The sequence below is a fragment of the Perca fluviatilis genome, chromosome 22 (genome assembly GCF_010015445.1).
Source record: "Perca fluviatilis chromosome 22, GENO_Pfluv_1.0, whole genome shotgun sequence".
Lineage (NCBI taxonomy): Eukaryota > Metazoa > Chordata > Actinopteri > Perciformes > Percidae > Perca > Perca fluviatilis.
This window is the reverse complement of record NC_053133.1, coordinates 30,433,379-30,452,698: the sequence shown is the minus strand read 5'-3', so window position 1 is coordinate 30,452,698 and position 19,320 is coordinate 30,433,379. Positions and strand designations below refer to the sequence as shown.

General features: G+C 39.2%; 1 protein-coding gene across 2 annotated transcripts in view; it reads left to right on the top strand.

Annotated features, from left to right (window-relative positions):
* Nucleotides 1–5,833, top strand: part of LOC120552614 (protein NLRC3-like) — a 46,514-nt gene extending 40,681 nt beyond the window's left edge. The window contains exons 8-9 of one of the 2 annotated variants that reach the window (XM_039790794.1): nucleotides 331–504; nucleotides 2,526–2,611. In XM_039790794.1, coding sequence (XP_039646728.1) covers nucleotides 331–504; nucleotides 2,526–2,535 — 184 coding nt within the window. In that variant the 3' untranslated portion in view covers nucleotides 2,536–2,611. Of the gene's footprint in view, nucleotides 1–330; nucleotides 505–2,525; nucleotides 2,612–3,978 lie in introns of those variants that run through there. The other variant, XM_039790793.1, reaches the window with a different exon arrangement.
* The last annotated feature ends 13,487 nt before the right edge of the window (nucleotides 5,834–19,320 follow it).

Here is a 19,320-nt window from a genome sequence, read left to right as displayed (position 1 = left end):
CCTCTGAACTAATACTGGTTTTAAATTGATAAAGTGTACTTGCTAAAGTAGAAATATTTTTTTTCTATTAATTTCAGTGTTTTCACATACAAAGTCTGATCATTGATATATATCCTTCACGACACACACAGCTGTTTAAAGGATGAATATAGTGTTGATCCTTTATTGGCTGACATGATGATGTTCCACAATGACAAAGTCTCTACTCATTTTAGGGAAAATGTCATTAATTAGGACATAATAATGTTGAGCTACACATTTAAAACATTAACACATATGATAATATGATAATATGATAAATAGTTTTATCTTCATTTATTCTTTATTCAGATTGAGGAGCTGTGTTTGTTCAGCGATCAGCTGTGCTCCTCTGGTCTCAGCTCTGAAGTCCAACCCCTCCCATCTGAGAAAGCTGAACCTGTGGAGCAACGGCCTGAAGGAGTCAGACGTGAAGCAGCTGTGTGATCTGAAGGAGAGTCCAGACTGTAGACTGGAGACTCTGGAGTAAGTAGAGGGTTGGAGTCAGTCCATGCGGGTTTTGTACAATAGCAAAGATCCAGTATTTTCTGTAAATGTCCAACCTTGTCAGGGAAGCTGTGAGAGGAGAGAGAGAACAGTCAGCCAATCAGGCTGCACCCAACAGCAGTAAATCATCATTAAAGTGAGCAGTGAACATCTCTCTGTTTCTGCAGTAATGATGCGTTCAGGACTCTCAGCAGTTTATTTCCACTGTGTACTTCAGTGAAATCTGCAGAGTCAACAGACTTGATGCCCAAAGTCTCTGCAGGTCTGTGAGCTTCACTCCAACACAAAGCAGGCTGCGCTACACAGCCGCTCCACTTGGTGTCTGAAAAGCTTCAGGTGAAAGTTACAGGGGTCAGTGTTTCCGACGGAATTAGATTATATTTGCGGTGGTAGCTATCCCGGGGTAGGGGGTGCACATGCAGAAAGAGGTGCAGACTTCTTATATTAATTGTACTGCAAATATTTTTGGCAACTTAAATTAGGTTAAATAAATCTGCCCACAGTCCCATCCTCAAGGCTATAAGGGTGCCGGGGCAGTCACAGCACACAATGTAATCTTTCAACTAACAAAAACAACATAAAGTAGCTCTTTGACAAAACTAAAGATACCACAAGTTGTAATTCTGTTTAACAGCCAGATGCTGTTCACCTCTTTGTGACCTTCTGCATGCTAGACAAAAAATAAACTTAATTGTTCCTGTATATGTTGTTAACTTGTTGAACATGAACTAAATTATAATGTTTGAAACTTACCCAATTACCCTAGTGGGGATAATTTTGTGTCTCTTACTAGGAGTGTAACGGTACGTGTATTCGTACTGGACCGTTTCGGTACAGGGCTTCCGGTACGGTGCACATGTGCACCGAATGAATGAATGCCATCTTTTGTGTGCGGAACATAGTTAAATTTTCGTGTTTCCACATGAACATATTAAGTGGCGGAGGTCTCCGCGTTCAGCGCAAATCCCGCCCTGCAGCTGATTCTAAAGTTTTCATTGGCCATGTCAATATGTCAATCACTGTACACATTGCCTACACCAAACACTGATCTCTAAACCTACCCGCTGTCACTGTAACCTAAACCAATGAAATCGACTGCAGGGCGGGATTTCCGCTGAAGTGGTTTGGGGGAAAAAATAAAGATCACACACCGCGCGCTGTACAACAACATACACGGCACGCTTTAGCCCAGCCTCTCGCTAGCTAGCATTATGATCGGGTATATTTTTCATTATATTTCATTATGTGATATTGAGTGATTGAGTTTTTTATTTAGTGGAGAACTTTGCAGCAGTATTTTATTTCTTATTCTTTTTTATTTTATATTTATTTCATTTTTTATATTTTATTAAAAAGTGTTTAAACAAATTGTTAAAAAGTTTATAGTAATAAACAACCTGCAGTTTAATGTTTGCATTTCTTTCCCTTACTGTACCGAAAATAAACCGAACCGTGACTTTAAAACCGAGGTACGTACCGAACCGTGATTTTTGCGTACCATTACACCCCTCTCTCTTACACATAAAATAACAATAAAAACATAAGAAGTGTGATGTTTTCTATTTTGAAATATTGATAAATAAATTGTCAGTGATGTTGAATAGCCTGTAGGCCTAGTAGTGTAACAGACCGCCCCTACAGTTCGGCAGGCATGTGATCCAAGGATTCATTGCAAATGTAAGATGCTGTAACGTGAACGGAGCTCAGCAGAGAGGCGGAGCGAGATGACGTCTCTGCAGCTTATTCAGATATGTTTAATTGATTATACACAGAAGGGAAGATTTCTCCATTCTCAGCTGAGGTGGACAGCATAGTGCTGCAGTGTTTTACCATTACACTTTACACTGCATAGCCTAGCAGCTAGTGGAGTTTCCTTCGGCTCATAGCTTAATATGGTTAACCACCATACTGTTGTGATACGTTGTTTCTTCACCACGGTATGAAAACTACATACTGTCACAGCCCTATTTATCTCTTCTGTTGTCTTCTTCTCTCATCAGATGGGAGTGATCTCTGTCAGAGTGATCAGGAGGAGGATGTGTTGGAGGACCAGCTGAGTCCTGATGATCCCGAGGCGAGCGAAGCAGCAGCGCACCTCTAATGGCCATGTTACTGGGAGGTAGAGTGGAGAGACTGACTGAGGCTGCTTCCACATTAGCACGCGGATGCCATGAAGAGGATGTCGGGCGAGTTGATTGGCCGACATTAGCCTCTCTGGGTCAGTGAGGGCTCTGTCTCCATCAGAATCCTGACTCGCCTTCGAGCTACAGAGTGGAGCCAAGTTTGTAAAGCATATGTTATATGCCACAGGACAGACCTGTTTGTCAGATAAACTTGATAACCCCCCACACACACAGTAACATCTTCTCTTCTAAATTAACATTAATAGGTGAGGGTGATTACCACGCTGTCCACAGCAACGGTCGAGGTTAACTTTACACATTCACACAGAGAGAACAAACACACTCTCTCTCTCTCTCTCTCTCCCCCCCCCCCTCACTCCTCACTCACTCACTCACCCCTCTCCCCTACTCACTCACACACACACACACAGAAGATACCACACCTCTCTCACACACTGCGCACACACTAAATGAACTAAAACTAAAATGCACATTATACCTTTGTAGGGTCTTAAATGTATGTGTGACATGTGTTATGTTGTTATTAGGTCTACATATGTATACATTTGTACAGATGTTTATACATTTGTATAGATTTTCTTTAATTTAAAAAAATAGTTTTGGCTTTATGACCCCTGTCCTATTTTACACTACATGGGAGAGATCCCCCCCCTTTACAGTTTTTTATGTAACTAAGTAACTTTTACTTAAGTACATTTTAATGAACTACTACTTTTACTTGAGTAATTTTCAGATAGGTTTTTACTTGTACTTGGTAATATTCATCAAGTATTGGTCTTTTATTGGTATAATTTGTATTTTTCCACCTCTGCTCAAGGAGGCCGACAGAGAATCTCTCAGTGTGAAAGAATGTATGATGTAATCAATTAATAATAGTTTGTTGTTTGGACAAATATTGTGTATTTACAATTAATACAATTTGTGAAAGTGTTTTATATTTCCCAGCCAGTGATGTGTATTATTTAGATATCTTTTGTCCGTTGACCACTGGGCTCCTCCAGCTGGACATGATTGATTGAGATCTTGTGGAGCCAGAGTGACTCAGCAGATTAGGACAGCAGAACTGTAGATGTCAGTCATTTAAACTGCCCTCAGCTTCTCTTCCTGTTAAGTCCCTGTCTCTGGATCTTTTGGGTTCTTATTGACTGCTACACAAGTTGATAATAAACAGTTGATAATATTGTATACTGTAACTTTTTATTTTATTTTTATTATTATTATTTATCTCGAACAATCAACAATGTTGCCAAAGAAAACAAAATAAAACCACAAAACTAAAACCAAAATTTACCAAAGACAAAAAAAAAATAAAAAGGAAGAGTTTGAGAAGGAGCAGGCGGAAGCAAACAGCTTATTATTTTCTGTCTAGGGATGTAATGATTACCAGTGTAACGGCAAACCACGATAAAACTGTTGGCCATAACAATTACTGTTTTCATTTAAACATTATTTTTTGGGCTTTTCCGCCTTGATTGATATTGATAGGACAGCTTAGAATAGAAAGGGGGGAAGACATGCAGGAAATCATCTCAGGTCGGACTCAAACCCTTGACCTCTGCGTCGATACATAAACCAGTATATGTGCGCCTGCTCTACCCACTGAACCAACCCGGCCACCTGTTTTCATTTAAAATATCATTATTATCACGGTGGATTACCACAGTGTGGAAGCCGTGTGTTTAATCCTTCCCAGCCTCATCCCAATCTCCTGAAGTTGCCGCGTAGCCGACAACGTGCGTGTCTTGAAGTTGGAATCATGGCGGAAGGAGGAGATGACAGCACTCAGGACATTTATCAGCCTATTGTCTATATTTTTTTAATATAATAAACACTGTTACACTTTGTGAAACTATTTCAGCTTGTGTAGGCCTATCAGTGCTTTCTGAACACATTGAACACACTCTTAAAAATACCGCGATAATACCGAAAGCCGTGATCACTTTGGTCACTATAACCGTGAGGTTATATTTTCATACCGTTACATCCCTAGTCCTGCCCTTACTTCACAATATGAAATTATAAAAAAATATATATGCAAATACAGCATACAATCTTTCATGTCTTACAATAACTTATACAACAATAGACAACAAAACCTTTACATTACAATTCCATTCCTATGTTTCAGTCTGTTCCTTTCTGTATTGGTCAAATTTTGATTTCTTTAATTTATTTTTGAACTGAATGATATTATGTGTGATGTCATTGTGGAACGCCACAGGAAATACAAATACGCACTGACCAGTGATTACCCATTTGAACAAACTGACTCCTGTTTTTAATATAGTTTTTTATCCAGTTATAGTTATAGCCACACCTCTGATGCCATACCTTTCCGGGGTTTTTTTTTAATAGGATTTCATGCTCAACAGTATCAAAAGCTTTTTTTAGATGAGTGAAAATCCCCACTGCATAGTTTTTGTTTTCAATACAATTTGTTAATCTTTCTACTAACTCAATTAGTGCCATAGACGTTGATCTACTGGATCTGAATCCATACTGACTGTCCATTTGTAAATTGTTTTTATCAATGAAATGATCTAGCCTTGTGACAAATAGTATTTTTGTGAGCTGAGAAAGTAAAGATATCGGTCTATAGTTATTGAAAATATGTGAGTCCCCAGATTTATACAATGGGATGACTTTAGCTACTTTCATCTTGTCAGGAAATACTCCTGTTTTATATGATAGATTGTATATACTGTGTGTGTGTGTGTGTGTGTGTGTTGTGTGTGTGTGTGTGTGTGTGTGTTAGTGGGTCTACAATCCCGTCTATTACTTTATTTTTACTAGAGACCTGTCAATGTAATCACAATCTATTGAAGTTTTATTCATCATTTATTCATTTTACGTACAATCTCTATCATTTTTGTTTTCTACAGTTCCCAAAAAAGTATGTTTTTTTGTTTTTTTCCACCTGGTCCATCACAGAGTATTTCATCCCTGTGTACTTTATATCTTTGGCCAGTTTAGGGCCCACATTGACAAAGAAATTGTTGAATCTGTCAACCACCTCATTCATATTTGTCATTTTCATTGAAGTTTTCTGAATAATTTATTAAGTCCATTTGTAATAATGGTGTTTATCGTATTCCATATTCCTTTCACATTATATCTGTTATTCTGTAGTTATGCATTATAATAAACCTCCTTACATACCCTCATTATGTTAGATAATTTTTTTTATATTTCTTATTTTTTTAAAGGTTATGTTTTGGGCACTTTTAGGCCTTTATTTGGACAGGACAGCTGAAGAAATGAATAGGGAGAAAGAGGGGGTAGCATGCAGCAAAGGGTTGCAGGTCAGAGTTGAACCCACGGCCTGCTGCGTCGTGGATTAAACCTCTATATATGGGCGCCGGCTCTACCAACTGAGCTATCCAGGCACACATATTTCTTATATTTTAACTCAGATTCTTTCGTTCTATATTTTATAAAATTCCTATAAAGACTTTTTTTTTAACAGGCATTTTTAATTGCTTTGAACATCTTTGGTTTTCTAAATATTTCCTTTTATTGTAATATTGTTTTATTGGACAGTTTTTATTATATAGAGTTGTAAATATGTTTAAAACTAGTTAATATGCAGTATTAAGGTCAGCTTCCTTGCTTACTTCCTTCCAATTATACTTTTTTAACTCATATCTTAATGCAGATATAGTTTCTTCGGTTCTTATCTCCTGTATTTAATCTCATTGCACACACACACACACACACACAGATAAATTCTCATCCCTTTTCCCACTATAATTACAATCATGAGTCACAAAGATTTGGCAGGTGGTCACTTATATCATTAATTAATATTCCACTTAAAGAGTTGCTTTCCATATTAAAGTGCCCATATTATGAAAAAAAAACACTTTTTTCTGGTGATTTGGGGTGTTCTTTTGTGTCTCTGGTGCTTCCACACACATACAAACTTTGAAATAAACCCATCCATGGTGTTCTGAGTGAGATCTGGTTTGGGTGGTTTCTGGCTTTCCGTTTCCTAGTGAGCTGGTCACAATCGGCTCGGACTGTGACGTCACAATCCGAAACGAGCTTGCTAACTACAACCGTTAGCTCGTAGCGTTAGCATGCTAACGATAATGCTAACGCTCGCATGCTACGTCGTTCTCAATAGCAAAGCACTGCTACAACACACACAAGTTCACCATGATCTCCAAAAGAACTACTTCCATGTGCGCCCTCATTTAGAAGTCTCCCAGCTGATCCTGCCTTGTAACTGACCAAAGTTGGAGAAACAGCCTGTCTTTTACTGTCTCTAGAGTTAGCTAGCTGACATGATCTACATCTGAGCTACTGAGCATGTGCGAGTGCAATCAAAGATAGTACAGAAGAAGAAGAAGATGAAAAGAGGTCTCACTCTGTAGCTAAAACAGAAACCAGGTGAAAAGAGGATCTGCAGCAGTGAGAGAGAGCTGTGCAGTACAACAACAATATGGTGTTTTTTGAAAATTAAACCATGTAAACCTATTCTGGTACAACCTTAAAATACAGTTATGAACCTGAAAATATGCATAATATGGACGCTTTAAAAATATTATCTATGAGAGTGGCACCATTAGATATTATTCTGGTTGGTTTTGTGATTGTTGGAAAAAGACTCAAATTATACCATGTGTCAATAAACTCTTCTCTCAATTTCTATTTGTTGGGATGTAATTTACCTTAAACCCAGTTGGAACACTGAGCTGCACTGGATCCCAGGCCTGGTCCATCTGGTCATGGATGGTCTGCTGTCATGGATGGTCACTTTGAATTCAACTCAGGATGGTAAATATCTCTGTAACTTAGTTAGCATGGCCTTATGAATGATGACAGGTATGAGCACGTCTTTTAGGACACAGCTGATTTCCAGTAAATGGAGAAGGGGAGCAGATCAGGTACATGAGAACAGGAAGAGAACCGTTAACCTGAAACAGGTGATTGAAGTCACTGCTCACTTGACACACAGTTTAGCAACAAAACGATCCTGGAAAACCTGGAAAATGTTTTAAACGTTAACGTTAAAGGTCCAAAATGTAATATATTTACTGTAATAAATCCAAAAATGACTCCAATGTGTCATCAGATATTAAGGAAACGTGCTAAGTTAGAGAAATACTATCTTTTCTGACAACAATGCTAATGCCAGTATTTTCTCCATTTGAAATTTCCGTTCCGTGTCTGAATGTGTGTTTGTGTTTTGGTCTGTGTGTTGGTACCAACGGCCCAGTTTGACAGGCAGGCCGGGTTGCCAGATATACCTGTAAACACGTAAACCCAGCACGCTACAGCTGGAACGTTGTTACAGCCATGAAAGCAGCAAACAAACGAACAGGATCAACGGAGATAGATTCTACCTGACAAAAAAAAAAACTGCATGTTTCTAACAGTTACATGACCAGAGACGTAACTATGCTTGAAAGATGGGCCTCTTTTTGGCAATGTGTCTCTTTGTGGTAGTTTTGCGTCTCTTTTTCATCTCATTTTGGACTGTTATTATCAAATGTTGGAAAAGGTAGAGCAGATAATAAAAATAAATAACTCTCAAAAAGCTTAAAGACAAAATGCAGGGTGTCTTATAATACATCTGTGAAACCATGGTAACGGTTACAGTCCCAACGACGTCAGCCTCTGTTCTAAAAGTCTGTCCGTTATTATAAACCATTTTTTAAAACTTAAAAAAAAAGTTCCTGTGGTTTTCTGTCTACTTTCTCAGATGAACTAATATCTAATACTGCACTGACAGTAAAACCTGAATTTATTGTAGTAAAGATGACACAACAGTTATTTAGTTAACTTAGTATTCAACAACTACATCTCCCATGAGTCTTTGACAGGACGTCTACAGGCTAACACTCATGGGAAATGTAGTTGACGTTTCACAATAACTAATAATTGACAGTAATCCTCAGCAGGGAGAGAAGATTTCATGTTCATGTTTCTGTAAAAGAACACACACTTTAGTCTTCAACTAAACAGATTTTATTTACATTATTTAAACAGAAAACTCTCTCTCTCTCGCACACACACACACACACACACACACACACACACACACACACACACGCACACACACCCTCTTAGATAAACTCATGTGATTTCCTGTAAATGGAGAGGGGGAGGAGCAGATCAGGGTGCATGAGACCAGGAAGAGTAGAACAGGTGAGACTCCATTTAGTGAGACCAGAAGAGAGCAGGAGGAGGAAACTGAAGGCTGAGGCAGGGTGAGTGGTAATCCAACATTTATTATTTTACTGTCAAAGTCTCTGAGTCTGTTTTCTCCCTGTGGACTGTAGAGAAGAAATGTTAGAATGAACTCAACAGTTTGATTCATCTGGACACAACGTGCTGATTGGCTGAATAATTAATATATAATAATACACATTAAACCGGCTGTAGAAAACACAGATTTAAAGATAACTGACGGAGTTCTAGATGGTTTTATTTAACTGTATACTGTGTGTGTGTGTGTGTGTGTGTGTGTGTGTGTGTGTGTGTGTGTGTGTGTGTGTGTTGATTCTTGTGTTGTGAGCTCCCAGTCAGTGTTGCTGTTTTACCTCTCAGACTGACTTCAGATCAGAAGATGAGTGATTTGGAGGAAGAGGAGGACGGAGCAGAGTCTGTAGTATCTGGCTGTCAGTCTAGGAAGAGTGACCGGTCCAGAAGAGATCCTCCAGACTTCAGTACTGAACCTGGACCCTCAGACACAAAGTAAGAGAACTGATACCAACTCATTTTTACAAATGTTGGGCAATTATTATTATTATATTAGTGTCTTAAAGTGCTCATATTATACTTTTTTGCTTTTTCCCTTTACTTTATTGTGTTACATATCTTTTTTGTGCATGTTATAGGTTATAGCTTACCTAGGTACTGTCAGGGCACGCCCTCATACTCTGCTTCTGACTGGCTAGTAGTCCTTACCTAGGTACTGTCAGGGCACGCCCTCATACTCTGCTTCTGACTGGCTAGTAGTCAGGGGCGGATTGGCCATCGGGAATACCGAGAACAATCCCGAACGGCCGGTCCATTTCAGGCCGAACCGGCCGGTGGTCAATACGTTTTTTACATTTTTCAATACATTTTTAATTTTTTTTCTTTCATACGCGACCGACCTGGCCGGCCGTTCAGCTGCAGCGGAGCGCTGTGTCTGTGTCTGTGTGTGTTTCAGACCGGGCCAAAACAATACTTTCAATCTTGAGGGGGGATACGAGCGGCCCCTCCTAACTTGGACTGATCCGCGTTTTTCCTGACATCCGATTGGCTCAAACTTAAGGCGCCGAAAAAAGAGTTTACTTTCAGTCAGGTTTGATTTGGTGATGTGACGTGGGACAGTTTTAGGTTTTTAGGAGTTTTAGGCCTGCATACCTGAGTTGTTTCTGTCTCCAAATGTTTGCTTTGATAAGCTAATTGTTTTTATTTTCTATTGTTGCACACATACACTCTCATCAGGAGGAGAGAGGAGGAGGAGGAGAGAGGAAGAGAAGGAAACAGACAGGTAGAGGGGCAGTGTGCAGGGCTGGGTAGGGTAGGCAATCATATTAGGCATATCAATCAATCAGATATTTACATATAGGATAAAATGCCAATAGTTCCACATACTAGATAATAACTTGACTGAAGCGCAGATTTAATTAGAAAATGTTTTATTCTTAGTCATATTTATAACTGATGTTCTTCTCATGCATATGGTATGTAGCTGTACAATCAGTAAGCAGAGGTAGGGTCCATCACTCTCCAACTGACTGTGCACATGACATGCTGGTAGTTAGCAGTATACTGTGACTTATGTGTTGGAGAATTAGGTTTTGCTGACCTGGTTGTGTTCAGTGCAGTGGTGACTTGCTTATACAACCTGAGGAGGCAGGTGTCATCCTAAAGTTTCTTGAAGGTCTTCAGTGTAATCTGATTCTCTTTAACAAAAAAACACTATTAGAATTAAAATAACTGCAAAAAACTTCTGCTTGTGCACCAAGGGCACTCGCGTAAAAGGCCTCTCCATCTTAAAGTCCCGGGCTGAATTTCAGTCCCAGTACGGCCCTGAGCACCAGGTTCAATATTGGAGCGTCACTATGTAAAAAAACTGGAATATAATGATGGATCTACTCTAGCAGTCACCACCTTCACAGGTGAAAGTATTGTATTTGTAATTTCACATAAAAAGGGTCTTCAATAGCTAAAACTGGTCCACCACAAGCAAAATGTGAGTCCTGTAATGGATGTGTCCTCTTGTGTTACCGTTAGGCCTGCTGCTCTTCTCTGTCTGTCTCTCTCTGTCTGTCTGTCTCTTATTGCAGGAGTGGAGTCTAGAGTGTGGTAGTCAGGGTTCCAGCTGCCTCTCATCTACCACAATCAACCTCTGCTTCATATACCGGCTCATTCCTCCACTCTGCGTCATATTATACTCAAGGCGACAACAGTTCGCCTCGCTCATAACAAACCTTGCTACCTGTTGAGTCATTTGTGTATTTGCCGGTCCTGATCCTTTCTCTTGTACCTCAGCTGCCATTGGAACCTGACTCCTGCTACCGCTTCACTCCTGCCATCCACCGAGCAGACAGCCATCACTGGACCCCACCACTAGCTCCTTCCCAGAAACCACCTTACCCGTTCTCCATCCTGGAAACCTGGACTTGCTTTTCCCCTTCGGAAACCTGGACTCGATACTTGAGTACTTTAAATAAAACCTGTTAATTCACACTCCTGGCTCTGTGTTCTGTCTGCATTTGGGTTCTGTTCACCATTCAAACCTAACAGTTAGCACTTTAGAAGTATGTATTAGGCAAGGCAAGGCAAGGCAGCTTTATTTGTAGAGCACATTTCAGCAACAGGGCAATTCAAAGTGCTTTACATAAAACATTAAAGAGCAGTTAGAAGACAATTAAAAACAATTTAAAAACAAACAAATTAAAAACATTAAAAGACAAGAATAAAATTGATAGTGCAGTATAAGAATAAAAGTTACAGTGCAGTATAAGAAATTAAAGTTAATAAAATAGATTATTTAAAGAAAAGCAACATCAAAAAGATAGGTCTTTAGCTTAGATTTAAAAGAACTGAGAGTTGCAACGGACCTGCAGGTTTCTGGGAGTTTGTTCCAGATATGTGGAGAGATAAAACTGAACGCTGCTTCCCCTGTTTAGTTTTGACTCTGGGGACAAACAGACCTTTACCCAGACCCCTTGAGAGGTCTGGGGTGGGTCACAGTGTAGTAGACCTGTCCCAGACCACCTGAGAGGTCTGGGTGGGTTCAGTGTAGCAGACCTGTCCCAGACCAACTGAGAGGTCTGGGTGGGTCATAGTGTAGCAGACCTGTCCCAGACCACCTGAGAGGTCTGGGTGGGTCATAGTGTAGTAGCAGATCAGAAATGTATTTTGGCCCTAAACCGTTTAGTGATTTATAAACCAGTAAAAGTATTTTGAAATCAATTCTTTGAGGCACTGGAAGCCAGTGTAGAGACTTCAGAACTGGAGTGATGTGATCCACTTTCTTGGTTTCTTGGTATTAGGCAAATAATTTAATGTATTTAGGATTTAACTGTTAGAATTAGATATTGACATTGCATGTCCTTGTATGGTTTTTAGTTTTCATACTTTAAAAATGTCAGTGCAGTAAATACAAGGTACATTTGATTTAATCATTATATTGAATAAAGTTAATTTTTCCTTTGCAATTTGTGATCATACTTTTTATAATGAATTTACAATAACCCAACACAGATTAAACAGCATCTAGTGCATTTTAAATTTCCTACACTTGACTACGTATTTCAAAATGAAATAAATGCCTATAAGTTAATCAAAAAGGATTTTGGTGATGCGTTTTCATTGTGATTAAAATCGACAAGTACATAAAGCACAAACTACAATTTCCTGATCCTTCTTTGTCAAAATTCAAGTAAATATGTTAACATTTAAGAAATCATATTTGTTGATTAAAGCCAAAATAGATTCTTTTAATCAATTACAAATCAAATTACCAATGTCTTGTATGACTACAATATTCTGTAGGTTCCTAAAGTTATTTCAGAAAACCAACAAATGTAGGTTTAGAAAGACCTTTATTTCACATTATGGGCATTAACTTAACAAACTACATAAACCACAAACACTGGCAATAGTTTTAAGATCATGTTAAATTGATGAATTAAATAATGTAGTTCACCTTTTACAATCCAGTGTCAATTCCACATAAATCACTGCTGTGGGTCAAGGTAAACTTCACTGTCACAAGACATGTCTGAATAATAAAAAGAGGTAGTTGAATCACTAGTGCCACACTGTAAATTACAGTAGAAATGGTTGACATTACAAACCACAATATAAAAATATATTGTAACATATAAAGCTTAAAGCACTTGTCCATCACTCTGTTCAGTCAAGTCTGAATGCCTGGGTAAATAAAGAGGAGATCAGGAGCACCAGGAAGGCGTTATTTACATTTCTACAAGCTGCAGGCGGGTTGTTGAGTAGAATATAAAAAAAAAATTGAAAAATGACATGATGATACACACTCACCGCCACAAAGGTGGCGGTAATACACCTTTTAAGTTGGTTTGCCAACCGCCAATAAACCATAAAGAAGAAGTAGTGTCGGCTGATTTGACCGCAGTAAAAACTCTACGTTACCGCTGATTAAACCCACTGAACCGGACAGAAGGTAAACATAAAGTGTGTGTGTGTGTGTGTGTGTGTGTGTGTGTGTGTGTGTGTGTGTGTGTGTGTGTTTATTGAATCCAAATATAATTTTGCTGCTGAAGTTGTTAGGCAGCTTCTTATAAACCTAATTTAGAGTCAGATTAGTTTCCAGATTCAGGCACTTTAATTAATATAATTAGCTTCCCAGTCACTTCTAACAACATTCACCAAATTATAGTGTAAAAATGCTGGCATGTTTTGTTTATTTAAAAAAAATAATTTGGCACTTTATTTGCGTTTTTGATGCTTGTTGACGCTTTTTTTGAAGCGTTTGGCACTTCTTAAATCCTCGACTTTGTTTTTTCTACATTGGTTAAGCTATTTTGAATGTTTTTTTGTACAATGTTAAGCATTTCTTAACGTTTTTCTGATCTTTCATAAATCTGCCCGGCCACTCTCTTTCAGGCGCACTGTGTGCAGCCACGCAGCAAACTGGTCCTTCGCTCTGTTTCTCTAGAAGCTTCTAGAAGTTTCCGTGGAGGACAAGACAACGGCGCCGGGAAGAAAATGAAGCCACAACTACACTATCCTGAAGCTTTTAGTGAAGAGAAGAGGAAGAAAGGAGGCTGATGTGAGGAAGCTGGACTTTTAACTCTGACAAAGTGGACAAACTCAGGACAGTTTATCACGAGCTAGCTGGCTAACGGCTGGCTAACGGCTGAACTACACTGCAGACTGGATTCTCTACTCCGAGTGACGGCTGATTCATTATGAACGTCACCGTCGACACCTTTGGACCTGCTGGAAGAGGACGTCTTCGACGGGCCCGAGTCCAACGACTCGTCTCCCCCGAATGACGATTCCCTCACCGGTTTCCCCTCCTCCCCGCTGGGAGAACTGGAACACGAGACACAGATCGATGCCTTCCCACTACGCCTCTCCCCTGGTGGTCTCTTCTTCCGGTAGCACCTAGTGCTGCAGGAGACTAAACGAGAGAGAAAAACAGTAGCCATTGTTGTCTTCTTCTTCACTCATCAGATGGAACACGAGACGTGGATCGATGCCTTCCCACTACGGCTCTCCCCGTCTCCAGAACGGCCCCCCCCTCCACCACCAGGGCTCTTTTCCTGGACCTGCCAGACATCATTAAAAAGGCAGCGGACCTGAGAGGTGTAGCGCTCCCGGCGGAGCTTCCAGCCCCCACTCGTGGCCTCTTGAGTGGTGACGTCTACACCCAGGAACCGCCTCTGGCTGCGCTTTACGGAGCTTCGGCCAACTATGCTATTTTTACTGACCAATCTGTACATAAAAAACGTTGAAAATTATGATGCATAATATAATCCACTAGTGAAGCCATTTCAATCTCAGTGCTGGCAATAATTGTGATATTGGCACAATGTAAGTTCACATAATGTAAAAGTCCAAATGTTTTTGTGTTAATTAAATCCTTTAATCCACAGATATGACAAAAAAATCACCTGAGGACTGGATCTGGGACGAATGCTTACCAGAAAATTCCCTCACCGGTTTACCAAGTGTACAAAATGTTGGCAGCACATTCTGCTTAATGAAATGGATTAAATGAAGTCAGCTGAGCTTGTCAGTTTCATCGGTTAAATCCATTTGGTTTTCATGACTGAGACCTGACAACTCAACACAAACATTGACTGCGTGTATTAATGACAGTCTGTTGATCTCATCTGTTCTTGTGTATTTAAGACAACAGCAAGAGCCACCTTCTTCAACAGGTAGGCTGTCATCGTTTTCTCTCTCTCTCTCTCTCTCTCTCTCCACCAGCACATTTATTGCTTATATCTCACGCATTGAATCACTTAATCTTACTTTTTGTGTTGGTCGTCTGCTTTTGGGTCCCACCTTCTGTGTCGTTCCATAACATAGGCCGTTATATTCTGGTTTTAGATTGCATTTCTATTCTTCAAATGTTGAGGGTAAATTATTAAAAGTATGAATGAGAATTGTAAGCAGTGCACTTTTATGTAGGGTGACCAAAACGTCCTCTTTTGCCTGGACATGTCCTTTTTTTTATAAATTCATGAAAATGTCCGGTTTTCACGTTTTTTGTTTTTTTTAATGGGACCATTTAGACACCGAAAAACAAAAAAAAAAAGCTGTGAGAGTTCTTTGTTAGACCTGGGCAAAATAATAAAACTTTTATTATTTATCTTGTTACATTGAAAAGGTATTAAGAGATATTTAGTTGAAGCTGGATTTTCTAACACAGAAGTGGTCATATTTAGAGCATTATTTCATTTTATTTATTTGAAAAGAGAGCTATTATTTTATTACAGGTTGTTACAGCTCTTTATTTTATTACAGAAGTTATTTTAGTACCATTGAGGCATAATAAAGCGTGTTCATGAACCTCTGAGAAGCCGGTGTGAATTTGTGTCTCCAGGCCGGGCCGAGTGTCCGCTATATTTTTTTCAAAATATGGTCACCCTACTTTAATGTCAAATTTTAAAATGTTTATGCATTTCAGACAAACATTTTTTTTTGTTTTTCAGTCTTACTTTTATCTGCATACAGTTTAGTGCCCTCTGAAAATTAGATGATGTGTTTGACTCGCTGTTGATCTCATCTGTTCTTGTGTATTTAAGACGACAGGACTATTTATTGTACAACTGCATGATAAAAATGTACAAAGTCTTTTGGAGATTAGACTCCAATCGAATTAATGATATTTTTAAAAAGGGGTAGAGAACAGGAACATAACCCCCGATCTCCACCGCATCCATCTGTGATGTTGTCCGTTTAGTGTCTGCCTGGTTCAGAGCGCCGTCCAGCAAAAAGCCACGAAGCTTAAAAAGCTCTCAAAACTTAGCGTTGGCTGCTTCTCGCTTGCCGTGATTGCTGCGCTACCACCAGCGTCGGTCACGTCCCGTGTGGAGCTTGTGAGCGCGCAGCTGAGAAAGTCGCGTCTCTGTCAAATCTGTCCCTGGGGAAAGTAACGTTGCGCCGAATTGAAAAAGGAACTACGTTTCGTTACCAAATTTTCAGCAGTAGCGCGTTACACTACTTTTTAACTAGGGCTGCTCCCTCTTAGTCGATTAATCGGTTGTTTTGGTCTTAGTCAACTTAGATCTCTTTACTCCATTAGTCATGTCTGATGCTGTTTTCATGCTGAATGACTTATTTCCAAGAAAGGTACGAGCACATCTCTGTTAAACACAAGAATTAAAGTGGTGCTTTTAGCAGGACTTTGTGGAGAAACTCAGATTTACAGATCTGTCGATTAAATCAACTAATCGATTAGTCGAGACAACTGAATGAGTGTTAGTCGACTAAGAATTTCTTCAATCGAACACAGCCCTATTTTTTACCCGAAAAAGTTATGTGTGCTGTGTGTTGAGTTATTTTGAGGGGACAGCACATGTAAGCTGTACACAGTGTAATTTCTTCAGTGTTGTCCCATTAAAAGATATATTTACAAACATGTGAGGGGTGTACTCACTTTGTGAGATACTGTATTTGTGCTCCTCATCATATGCACATTTTATGTACTGGTGTTATTGTTGAATACATATTTCTAAAATTGTATGATGTTTTTGTTGAGTTATTATTACACAATACTTTTCTCAGACCTTTTTGAATCTTGCCCCCAACAAATAACCCATATTACAAAAAAGACTAAAACTAATAAAAACTAAACTAAAACTAAGCATTTTCAAAAAATAAAAAACTAGCAAACCTGCTTTAAAAACTAATTAAAACTAAACTGAATTTGAAAACAAAAAGTCAAAATGACAAAAATAAAAACTAAAGAAAAATGCAAAACTATAATAACCTTGGTTACACCCAACACTGGTCAGGAAGGAAGTCCCCCGGCAGTCTAGGGCTTAAAACGTGAAGGACGGTCAGGATGGTGGCCGAGTGCCTCATCTTTGGCGATTTTGTGATGCGTGGAAAGAGGGGCAGGTGCAGCTGAGGACAAGATGGCGCTGTCTTCTTTGAGGGCCTGTGGTGACCTCATGTATCCCTCGCTCAGTGAGATCATCACGGCCGATGCGTATTCTTGATGAGGGAAACAAATATTGAGATCACATTCAGTGAAAAAGTTCATTCATTGACTGAGTCACCTGCAAACTTATCTTTAGAAACTGAATGAAACTGCTCACCATATGATGGTTTCTCCTTTATGGGTCCAACGACCCAGCCACCCTAAGTAACCGGGGGTAACCGACTGCATAGCGTGCCTCACCACTGTTTGTTCGGGCTACGTCTCTGTCTCCATTGTTATTGAAGTGGAGGGCCGCTAAGAGAAGTCTGGAGGGAAAAGGTACACTTGAGTATTGGGTACGACAACTACACCAATGTGGTGTGATACACCAGCAATACAATACATTCCAGCATGAGGTCAGGAAGGTTAAAAATGTTTCAAGAGGCGATAATTCGATTTCATGATATTTTCTACGGACAGCAGGCTATGTGACGCTGTTGTAATGAACATTTTGGACCTTTGTCAATGAGGTTTTGGCTGCTGTGTTAGACAGCATTAGCTGTAGCCATATTCATCCATTAACCTTCATCAACATTTACCTGCTGTACATTCCAAGAAAAGAGAAGCCGGTGTGCTTTGGCACAAAGTGCAGGAAAAGGTTTGGTGTTCAGGTGAGAGCTGTCGAATGTCCTTCAGCAGGGCCTTTCTGGAAGCAACACTTTCCAACTTTATCACAGCTGTTGATCCTGTATAAAAACAGTGCATTTAATAATTACTATTATTATTACAAACACTGACAAGGCATGATTAAATTTAGTTTACATGTTTCACTTTATCATGATTAAGCAGGGCTTGACATTAACTTTTTGAGGCAAGTACATTTACGTTTCACTCATCCATTCACAAAAGTCACTTGTCAGGGTAAAGATTCATCATTTTATAAATAAAAAATTGTGTTTTGCTAATGCAGAATTTGAACAAACCGTTGAAAGCATCCAAACACTATCAACATTAATAAAATCCAGTTGAAACAGTAGAAACAAACGAGTCCCAAGAATAGATTTCCACTTCAACAAGAAAAAAGGATCTCCAGACTCCATAATACAAAGTAATACGTAGCACGCCGGTGTGCAGAAGTTAATATATTGAGATTCTAAGTCAATATTTTAAAGTTTGTCATTAATTTCAGATTCCTAGTCAATATTCTAAGTTACTAAGTCAATATATTGAGATACTAAGTCAATATTTTAAATGTTCTCATTGGTTTGAGATTCTAAGTCAATATATTGAGATACTAAGTCAATATTTTAAATGTTCTCATTACTTTGAGATTCTTAGTTTATATTCTGAGATACTAAGTCAATATGTTGACCAGAGGTAGTGGTGACTTAAACTTATACTATATCTAAAATAATTTTGTAGACATAGCAATGGATTTTGCCACTAAATGGTCTTAACTTTTTTTCATACATATTTTCAAAAAGGAGCACAAAAAAACCGACATTATAGAACAGCTTTTTTTTTTTTTTTAAATCGCTAACGTTAGTGTGGGTGTGTGTGTGTGTGTGCGTGTGTGTGGGTGTCTGTGTGTGTGTGTGTGTGTGTGTCTGTGTGTGTGTGTGTGTGTGTGTGGGTGTGTCTGCGCTTCAGACCCTCTATCTCACACCAGGTGCTGCTTGGGACTTCTGAGCTCTGAGAAAAAAAATAAAATAAAAAAACAGATGTGGTCATGTCAGTAGCTTTTAAACCTGACACCTGATTTATGTGTCTAGGATATTAACCTACCTGGACAAGTTAAAGATCCAAAACCTTATTTATTTGGTCTTCAATGAAGGAATATATTCCATATTTGGCACAATGTGAATGGAGAGTCTGATCTAAGAATGTCAAAGACAGGTTTTTTTGTAATCACAGACACGTTATGTATTTGTTAATACTGTTTTGGCCCATTTTCTGTATCAGCAATAGGAGCTCAATCGTACTACCTGCAGTCACCAGAGAGGATCAGTCCACCCCCAATCTCCTTCAGCTCTCTGATCATCCCTCTCTGCTCATTCTGCCAGG